At 30.5% G+C, this 10,853-nt stretch overlaps 2 protein-coding genes across 6 annotated transcripts in view; one reads left to right on the top strand and one right to left on the bottom strand.

Moving 5' to 3' along the window:
* Positions 1-299: 299 nt before the first annotated feature.
* Positions 300-10,853, top strand: part of LOC142332971 (uncharacterized) — an 84,430-nt gene continuing 73,876 nt past the window's right edge. For 4 of the 5 annotated variants that reach the window (XR_012758462.1, XR_012758461.1, XM_075379718.1 and 1 more), the window contains exon 1: positions 300-503. Coding sequence is in view for 2 of the 5 variants with exons in the window: in XM_075379718.1 (XP_075235833.1) it covers positions 395-503 (109 nt within the window). In the remaining 3 variants the exon portion in view is untranslated. The remainder of the gene's footprint in view (positions 504-10,853) is intronic. The other variant, XR_012758463.1, reaches the window with a different exon arrangement.
* The window catches only part of LOC142332972 (dihydrofolate reductase-like), a 30,082-nt gene continuing 26,293 nt past the window's right edge, over positions 7,065-10,853 (bottom strand). Inside the window, exon 5 of the transcript XR_012758464.1 lies at positions 7,065-7,178. The gene's annotated coding sequence lies outside the window, so the exon portion shown is untranslated. The remainder of the gene's footprint in view (positions 7,179-10,853) is intronic.

The following is a 10,853-nucleotide window of genomic DNA, read 5'->3' as shown; positions in this document are numbered from 1 at the left end:
AAAATTATAAAATTACAAAAAACTTAGCTCAAAAAACTACTCAATTAAAACTACTCTCTTTTAAAATAAACTGAATTAAGATAAAATTAGAATATTGTGAAAGATTGTTTTTAACAATCTGTTATGGTTCGTTGAAGAGTACGATGACAATTATTTAGAGTATAACATAATTTCTATTAAATTAACGAAGTTGTGTTTTTTGAACTGGCTATTGTTTATATTTTCCTATACATTTAAATGTATCGTATTTGCGGAGTAATCTTTTATTGTTTTAAAAATAATTAACGTTGGTATTACATTCTAAAAAATATTACTTCAATAAACAGCTGTACTGCCGTGATATAAATTTTGTTGTTAAGTCGCCAGAGTTCGTTGTAATTATTTGTTTACAGGCATGATGCCTTCCGTTCAAAATTATGTACCAATTAAGAATAGAAAAATACATAAAGACACCGGCTTCAGTTTTTCATTATTCAGGGGTAAAGTTGATTGGAAAAAAATAGGTAAGTTACTCTCTTTTCATAGCAAATTTTTATCGTTTTATTTTAATTTTGACTAGTGGGCTGTTTAGTTTTCCAACATTTATTTTGTTTATTATAGAAACAACAGGGTAACCATCCTATTACATTATAGGTGATCTATTTCTGTATTTTTATGTACTGATCAGAATAAAAGATTTATTTATTATTAATGATGAGATATGTAAATTATCTCAATCTTACAGTTTTCTTAAAGTATTTGTTTACCTTGGATTTCGTTTTCTACTACAAGCCATATTGTGGAATGAGATTTAGTTATCTGGCAAAAAACATTTGTATCTTTTGCCACAAACATTGTCGCCATACATGTATGATGTATTCGTTTTCAGGTTTTTGTTTGTAAATGTTTAATATAATTGTGTCCAGAATCCATTAAATATCCCTCAATTTTTACTTCTTACACAGAAGACCATTTGTGAATCGATTCAAATTTGGTGACCACTGTGTCAAGGAGATAATTAGAAAATAATGTGGGATTAGATTTTAGATTTGCGCTAGTCAATCATATGGTAATATAATAAAGTGAAATATTGGTACTGTTTGAATTATACTGATTTATTGTTGATGGACTGAAATTCTAGGCCACAATATACCAATTGGCTTGATGCTGATGTTAGTAGTCATCACATTGAATTTTCATTCGCTAATGTTGAGTTCATTTTCAGTCTTGAGTCAATTTATTTGAAGTGACCCAAGGGTGGTTGCTTGAACAATAAAAAAAAATTGAAACTTACCCATTACATGTCTCAGGAACTTAAAATTATTCTTTTTAAATTTTTTATTTAAGCAGTTTACCTGTGGCGGCCATTTTTGTTACAGTGTGCACACCTATTTTTGTGATTGTAAGGGTTACAGAAAAAAATTAATATTGGTCCTGGAGGGATGAAACAAATAGTAATCTGTTCATTGGTTTATTTACCTCTCTTCTCTTTATCTTTCTTCTTTCTATGACAAAATTACCAACAAAGTTGAACATGAGAAATGGTGAAATATCACTTTAAGTATTTTTTTTTCAGAGGCAGGGATGGCATACACAGTTTGAATTATTTTTTAATATGTAGGTACATGTTAGTAGTTTTACCATAAATAATATAAATGATGATATACGTAGCCCTGAATGTTTATGAATTTTTGAAAACTAGTTTTTTTTTAAAGATTCAAATTTTGGCTTCAAATAACTCTGATGGGGCTGGTGATAAAAATCTCAAATTTGCTCAATTTGCAGTGTTTTTGTAGATGTTTGTGGCAAATAAAAAAATTTCTTATGTATTGTACTAATAAAAAAGTTATAACCTCTCCAAAAAAATGAAAAATCTGTTAAAAGCGACACCATTTTGACCCACCAAATTAGTGCTCCAAGAGTGTTTCTTGTCGTCTTGGCACTTTAATATTTTTATACTTATTACTGTAGTTTAAATAGACTTGTTTAATCCATTCAACTACAGTGTTCATGTTATAACAAGCATTTTAAGTCATTTCGAATCGTGTAGTCTTTTATCGGCTACGAAACCCTTCTATTCCGCAAGTTTTTCTGAATGGAGAGCTTATTGCCATCTCTCCCTACATCAAGTGTTTAGGGTTATTTTTTGATAGCTATCTTACCTGGGTCAAACATATAAAAGAATTAAAAACAAAATGTTCCAAACTTTTAGATATAATGCGAGTCCTCAGTAACACCAATTGGGAAGCCGATCGGTCATGTATGATACATTTTTACTATTCCTTTGTTAATTCCGGTTTAGATTATGGTTGTGTCGCCTACTCTTCAGCTCATCAAACCATACTTAAAATGCTGGAAAGTGTACATCATGCTTTCCTTTGGCTTGCCACACGTGCGTTTAAGTCAAGCCCTGTCGTGAGCTTACTTGTAGACTGTGGTGAACCATCACTTCGGGATAGATGAGACCAGCCTTTATTATCTTATTTTGCTTGTCTCAAAGGACAGCCAAATCACCCAGCTTTTGACTCAGTCCTTAGAAATCCTAATGCAGGAAAGTACAAGGACCGTCCACAATGTAGTGCACCTATAGGTGTCCCGACATCTGCGGCAGCATATATTGACACCCGGTCATTTTTTCCATCGTATCCATGCTAATATCCTCTGTGGGGAATAAATCTTATTTTTGACCTTACGACATACAATAAACAATCAACACTACCTACTCTCTTCCAGTAAATGTTTCTGTGTGTTCTCCCCAAGATGAACCCAGACGCGGTGGTATACACTGATGGATCAAAACAAAACGATACTGTTGGTTGTGCGTTTGTTGTCAATGAAAGAACTTATATGTTTGGTGTACCCGGTATTACGAATGTGTTTACAGCTGAATTATACACTATAAATAAGGCTCTAAATATCATTAACCCTAAATATAGAAACATTCTTATTTGCAGTGACTCTTGTACTCTCCAAGTCTTAAAAAACTTTTATTCCAAACATCCTATCGTCATTGAAATTTACAACGCAATTGCTGAGTTGAAAAATCGCAACACAGAAGTAAGTTTTTGCTGGGTCCCTAGCCATGTAAGGATTCCAGGTAATGAACATGCAGATTACGCTGCCAAAGAATCATGTAATCAGCCTCCTTTCACCACCCAAGTTGCTACTTCTGATTTTATTAATTATATAAAACAATCACTAAGAGCAAAGTGGCAAGGTGACTGGACGGCTACTGTTGATAATAAACTCCAGCAGATTAAAGATTGCCATGGGACTCCTCATGCAGAAAAACCTGGTGTGAGGAGGTAGTCCTCTGTCGATTGCGGATGGGACATACGAGGGTCACACACGAGTACCTAATGTCAGGAGGACACGCATCCCTATGCACACGATGCAACTGTCGCATGACTGTGCACCTCATACTCATAGATTGCATACGTTATGCGGCATTGCATCGTAAATTTAATCTATCCAGAAACATTCGTGGTGTCTTGTACAATGATAATGAAATTTTAAACCGGATGTTTCTATTTCTGCGTAGTACTGGGCTAATACAAAAAATTTAATATTGTTGTGCATTTTTTTTATGTTAGATCTTTTATGGTTTTTAGTTTTCTTTTTAGTCTTTTTGTTATCCGAGAATGGGCCCTTTACACCCATCTCGGACTTTGTTAAATTTTATTCACTTTTGGTTTTATTTTAGATTTTATCTGTGATATTAGTTGTAAGTTTTATTCATCCTTTAGATTAGCTTTATTTTCTTTTATTTTTTATTAAAAAAAATTCCAGGCAATGATAACATGCAGGCGTTTTTTGCCCCCAAAAAAGAAAGAAAAAAAAGTTCTATTCGTCAGGAAAATATATGTTCCAACATGCTCATTTATCCTTGTTACATCATTTAGCTTTGCAGCTACAGACTGGTCAGTCTGACATTAGTGAGTGACCTGTTCACAGCTTTATAGAATGTCTCAAATTTCATCATGTGTTTGGAAGTGTTTATTAAATAAATAAATCTTATTTATATTAATTATATTTGCAGATTTTAAAATCTGTTAAATTTTTACAGTATTTTCAAGTAAGTTCACATAAAACAGTGGAAAGACAATGTACCATAGGAATTTTTGTGAATCAAGAGTGTCATAAAACAGTGTATGGTACAGCGCCAAAAGAACTCATTAAAATTTGTGAATTTAGAGATGAAACCAACAACTCATTTGGATCTTTTTTGGGATTCCCCCCCAAAAAAACACTTAAATTTTTAACCAATTGACCAAATATCAATGTGTTTTTAATAAGAATTAGGTGGGAATATGCAAGTTTAAAATAGCAGGAAGTATTACTGTTAACAGTAACCAGCTTGGAAAAATACCCAACAACCTGGTAACTCACTATCATTCTCTTTTATACCAGTCATTTTAAACATTCTCCATATTAAGATATTTTATGTTTTAAAAATATAAGCACTATTGCTTATAATTTTAGATATAAATTATAAATACTCGTATAATCTATCAAACTTAACCTACACTTGCTTTGATCACTAACTTCGACTAAGTAACAGTAATGTTTTGATTATTTAAATAATTGTAATAATTAATGAAATTATTATATAAATATTCAAAACATTACTGTTAATTAGTAATTAGTAACTAATTAACAGTAAAATGTTACTGTTAATTAGTTAGCGAGTGAAGCGAGCGTAGGTTAAGTTTGGTTAATCCACCGGGTTGGTCTAGTGGTTAACGCGTCTTCTCAAATCAGCTGATTTGGTAGTCGAGAGTTACAGCGTTCAAGTCCTAGTAAAGCCAGTTATTTTTACACGGACTTGAATACTAGATCGTGGATACCGGTGTTCTTTAGTGGTTGGGTTTCAATTAACCACACATCTCAGGAATAGTAGAACAGAATGTACAAGACTACACTTCATTTACACTCATACATATCATCCTCATTCATCCTCTGAAGTATTATCTAAACGGTAGTTACCGGAGACTAAACAGGAAAAAGAAAGAAAAGGTTAAGTTTGGTTAGATTATATTTATAAAGTTACCGGTTAACCTGGTGTAAAAAGATAGTATATATAAAAAAAAAGATTATATTTATAAAATAAATAAATATAAATAGTTATAAGAATGGTAATATAAATGGTTATATCTGATTATTGGGTTATTTCCCCTATAACAAATGGTATATAAATGGTTATATTTGGTTTTTAGGTTATTTCTCCTATAACAAGTTTTTCTTTCAACACATTTTGTTTATCAATTTTTATTTTTTATTTTGAAACATGCATATTCCCATGTAATTCTTATTAGATAATAAAAATACATCGATTTTTGGCCGATTGGTTAACTAAGTGTTTTTTTTTTTGGGAGGGGGAAATTCCAAAAAGGATCCACCCATTTTTTACGTGTTAATTCAGATCTCACTAGTGTTTGTAAATATCATGAAAAATTTTTTTTGTCAAAATTCAGTCATCTGTATGGACAGTTCTGTTGTGACCTTTTGAGAACTCAACAGTTAAGAAAAATTTTAAGACAAATAACGTTAGTTAGTGCAAGCCCTTCGAGAACACATTTTTCCAAATTTAAATTTAGTTCCTGGAAAGTCTCTTTGTGTTAACAGTTTTAAAATATTTTTTCTCAGCAGAAATGACAATGTGCAGGTTCATTTTTTTCACTCAGCTCTACCACGCTCATCATTTCAAAAGTCTCAAGACAAATGTGGGTATCTATCTGTAAAGTCCTGAAAAATTTGACATCACTTGAACTAACTACAGTGATGGGTCATTCTCGCACAATTTCAAGAGAATTATCAGAATAGATATCACAGCTATTGTTTAACCACACTAAATAATAAACTTTCATTGCTATGAAACAGGCAAATTCAGGGAAGAATAATTAAAATCTTGCTACAATTTATTTTTTCTTCAATAGTGTTTACAAAAATAAAATAGTATAAAAATTTAAATGAATTCTTGCAAAAAGATGTAGGCTACTCATTGAAATCTCAGTTTAGATAAATTTTACAAGCATTTTTGAATCAAAATTGTCTTTGGTTAGTGGTATTGGTTAAGTTATCATTAAATTACAACCTATCAATAATTTAAAAAAAACTATTTTAAAAATATTGAAAACACCGACTTTTAACAACATAGGGGCTAAATATAAATATTATGTAAAAAATATGAAGTGCAAAAAAGAAAAATAAACCCCTTGGACACTTATTTAGAGTCAAAGTGGTTTTTAACAGGTTTTTCATGATTTTTGAGAGGTTATAACTTTTTTATTATTTCAATACACAAGAAACCTTTTTATTTACCATAAACATCTACAAAAACGCTGCAAGTTGTCGAATTTGAGATTTTTGTCACCAGCCCGATTATTTGAAGCCAAAATTTGAATTAAAAAAAAAAAAATTAGTATTCAAAAATTCATAATTATTTAGGCATACATGTATCATCATTAATATTATCTATGGTGAAACTACTAACATATTCCTACATATAAAAAAATAATTCAAACTATATATGTCATCCCTGCCTCTTGAAAAAAATTACCAAAAGTGAAATTCACTGTTTTTCTTGTTCAACTATATTGGTAATTTTGTTGTAGAAAGAAGAGAGATAGGTAATTTAACCACTAGACCAATCTTTTACCTTGAGAAAATGTGATTAAATTGCTTTTTGTTTCATCCTTCCAGGATAAACCAATAGTTTTTTAGTTATGATTTTTCCGTAAACCCTTACAATCACAAAAATAGGTGTGTGCACCTTAACAAAAATGGCCGCCACAGGTAAACTGCTTAAATAAAAAATTTAAAAAAAAAAAATAGTTTTAAAGTCCTAAAACATGAAGGAAACAAGTTTGTAAGTTTCAATTTTTTTTTAATTGGTCAAGCAATCAACTTATGATTTTTTGGAACACTTCAAATGGATTGACCCTCTTATCTTTCAGGAAGGTCTCGGATTTGATTTACTATAAGTGCAAAATTCTTTTTCATAACATTAAAAACAATTTTATATTCAGTTTTATTTAGGAAAGAATAAAAATGTTACCTTCTAATCTATTCTGTCTAAATGTAATAACAGTCTAAACATTAGCCAAACTGTACACCACACGCTTCAAACCTTGGCAAATATTTAGAAAGATGACTGATGTTCAAAAGTCAATAAACTTGGCATATGTTGTTCTCATCAACTGTAAAAAAAAAATTGTCACTTTATTGTTGTTTCTGACGTGTAAAAATTTTAAAATTAATCAAAAAATTATATATATAACTGTAGCAGTGAGGGTAATGTTTTGAATTTGTATTCAATATTCTTGTTTTTTCCTTGTTTTTTCTTTGTATAATCCTTATTGAATGTTTATTACACATAATTAAATGCACTTCATTGAGATTTGTATTGTTTGATCTCAGTTATTGATAGATTGAATAAATGAATCGTTAACTTGATTAAATAACAAAAATAGAATTAAATGAGTTTCTGAACTTGGGAAAATATTAGCAAATGTAACCTAACATACTTCACTTGCAACCTCTCTAATTAGCCTTAATATTAAATTGGTCACTTGTTTGGCATTTCTATTAGAATAAAGTACATGAAATATATGAGGAATGTTCATAAACTATAACTTTTGTTTAACTAGAGTGTAAATGGAGATTCCTGTGCATTCTGTTGGTTGTACATATAAGGGACAAGTGTGAAGCAATGTTCCAACAACAACAACAGTCGATTGTAAAGAACATGGCGTCCAATATAGTGAATGGATATGTGGAACAGCACATTGTAATGAAATTTCTCGTGAATGAAGGTATAAAACCTAGTGAGATTTATTCTCAACTCCTTGCACAGTACGATGATGAGACTCTTAGTCGCAGTAAAACATTTGAGTGGTGCAAACATTTTAAAGAAGGCTGTACATCAGTGAGTGTTGATCTCGATTGAGGTGGTTCAGAGCCTACTTTAGTCATTCCCATGAAGATTCAGCGAGTGGAAGAACTGATCCTTGATAATCGACGGATAACTTGTCAGCAAATTGCAGAAGCAATAAATATGTCCTTGGGAACTGTAAAAAAAAACATTGATGACATCTTAAGTTTAGGGTATTCCGTTTTAATTAAAAAATGATCAGTACATCACTATTTTTGATTTTGATGATATTTGTTATATGATAACTACCTAACTTATAGTGGCCAAAAAAATCTTTTCTTGACTAATATAGTATTTTCTACTTGCCAACTGGTAAAAACAACCATTTTTGTCACTTTTTCCATTAGCTGTAGCATTTTTATTTTACATTGTACAGAGGGTCAAAAAGGGCATTTTGGAAAGAGTAAAAATGGAACTACATCTTAGTGTACTCAAAATTCATTTTGTTACATAACCAAATCTTGTAATGTCTACTGAAGTTATATTTACAAATTGTTGTTTTTTTTCAAATTTTGGGTCCAAAATAAATAATGAAGGGCATAGGATAACAGGCCTGATTTTTACCTTTTAACTCTTAGGAACTAGTAGTACTTATAAAAAAAAATTGGACTGTTAGTGTTCGTCATTAAAAAAAATGTCCGCCAAATCGTAAGATTTTGAAAATATCTTATTTTTGGGGCCCATAAACCACATGTGGGACAGGTGGCAAAAATCTGAAATGTTTATAGCAGTAAGTACTTTTTATGTACTTTAAAACCATATAAAATTTATTTTGTTACTCTATGGTTGACAAGTAATGAATCCAACAAAACCGCTAAAAACACTATTCCTTCTAACCATAAAAAACTATCCAAAAATACTGATGTTATGTATTCTTTTTCAGATTATAAAAATTACAACTAAACTCATTACAATGAATAAATTGATAAACAATTCAAATACATTGCAAAGTTGTTAAATTCACTTTTACCTTATTTTACTCCTGCTACTGGAAGTTATGAATAAATCTTGTACTTTTTGATAACAAACTTAGCATAACTTAATGCTCCTGCCATTTTTTTTTTTTATTGGGTAGAACTGATAAGTCCTCATTCACGTTTGGTGCAATGTTTTGTCCTCTTCCAGTAGTTGACAGAAAAAGCTCTGAAGGCAAATTTCATTTTTAGAGCAGATAACATGAGTTTTACATTTTGGTGGGTGATACACACACACACACACACACACACACACACACACACACACACACACACACATATATATATATATATATATATATATATATATATATATATAGAGAGAGAGAGAGAGAGAGAACCTGTCCCAGCAGCCAGAACACAAAAAATCAGCAAATTTTGAAAAAAACAATTTTTTAAATTATGTTTTTCTTTGTAGGCTATGTACAATTCTTTAAGTTACATAAGATAAGCCTTTTTTGAATATTAATTTTCTTCCCATCAGCTTGTCTTACAGATACATAATCCTTTTTGCATGGCATCATTTGGCTGTCCTCATCATTCTGGTAAAAATCTTGGACATATTAAATAAAATTTTCATCAATTACGTGACTGGGTTTCTTTTTGCCGATTTGTGGCAAAATTCCACTTTTTGTTTGGATTGACGGACTAAATACTGACTAACTCTAAACTCATTTTGAAGTTTTTGAATGCTCTAGCTGCTTGATAATAAACTTAAAATATTAATTTTTTCCTGGGTTGATGTAACTGTTTTCATTTTATGTTTAATTTAATGATTAATTCTTCATATTCCCTACCTAAATCAACATAATTTGGTACTAAACTGGTTTCTTCTGTAGAAATATTTAAATCAAAGGAGTCATTTAATTTGCTGGTAACTGACTGCTATTTTTGTAACTTTATTTTTTAAAATTGGTTCCTTTGCGCCGCTTGATAATTTTATAATTTTAACAAGGGAAATGCCAAGTGCTGAATAAGCTTTATTCACAGACTTGACATTAACACATTGAGGTTCAAATATATCTTGACATTCTGTTTCGCTTCCTGTATCATTTTGTGGTTTTTGTATTTTGTTTAAGCATTTTGTATGCAGTGCTCTGCCTGGAATTAATTTTAAATTTGGATTGCTTGTTGAAAGTCTAAAAGATATTTTCCAAAGAAATTTCTTAACCAGTTTAGTGTGATAGGTAAATGGGTCAAATTAACTTTTCCCATTAATATGAAAATATTTATCTAAATATTCAGTTTTTTGAAAGGTACAGATATTCTTTGTTTCAGTACATCCACTTCTTAAAGATATCAATGTTATTTTCTGTTCAAGTCAATGACATATTCTGTAAGTCAATTGTTACTTGTTGTTTCAGTGTGAATGTCAATTAACACTCCATAATCCGTTTTTATAAAATGAAAGGATTCTTACAATAACAATACAGTTAGTATAAATTATAAAACTACCTATTGCACCTCACTTTGTCTTATCATAGTTTCTCTATACCTAAAATAAAAATTTCTGTAATTAATAAAATTAAAAATAAAAGATATTGCATGAAAGAGAAGTTCACTGCTAATAAAATTCCTTTATAACAAGTGTACATTACTTAACTACAGTATTAACGCTAGTAACAATACAACATATCACATTGAAATCAAAACGGTAACAGCCTTCTACAATGTTTACATTCAGGACTACGCAAACATTCATGTCCATGCATGTCTATTCACTTTCGTGTTTAAACATGAGTTTGCGTGTGTGAGTCATTCTTTAAGTAACAAACTATCTAGAATATATGCTATCTCATTATAGACATATCAAAATATTTTGTGTAGTAGCCTACATTATTATCTGAAATAGTGCTGTGTATGTTTTGGATACATTGTTCACAGTTAAAAGGAATGGTGTTTTTAGTGGTTTCGATGGCTTCATTACTCGTCAACCCTTTAGTAACAAAATAAATTTTATATGGTTT

This window comes from Lycorma delicatula, chromosome 12 (assembly GCF_047948215.1).
Source record: "Lycorma delicatula isolate Av1 chromosome 12, ASM4794821v1, whole genome shotgun sequence".
NCBI lineage: Eukaryota > Metazoa > Arthropoda > Insecta > Hemiptera > Fulgoridae > Lycorma > Lycorma delicatula.
Note: the sequence above shows the minus strand (reverse complement) of the source record. Positions and strands in the feature narration are given on the sequence as shown.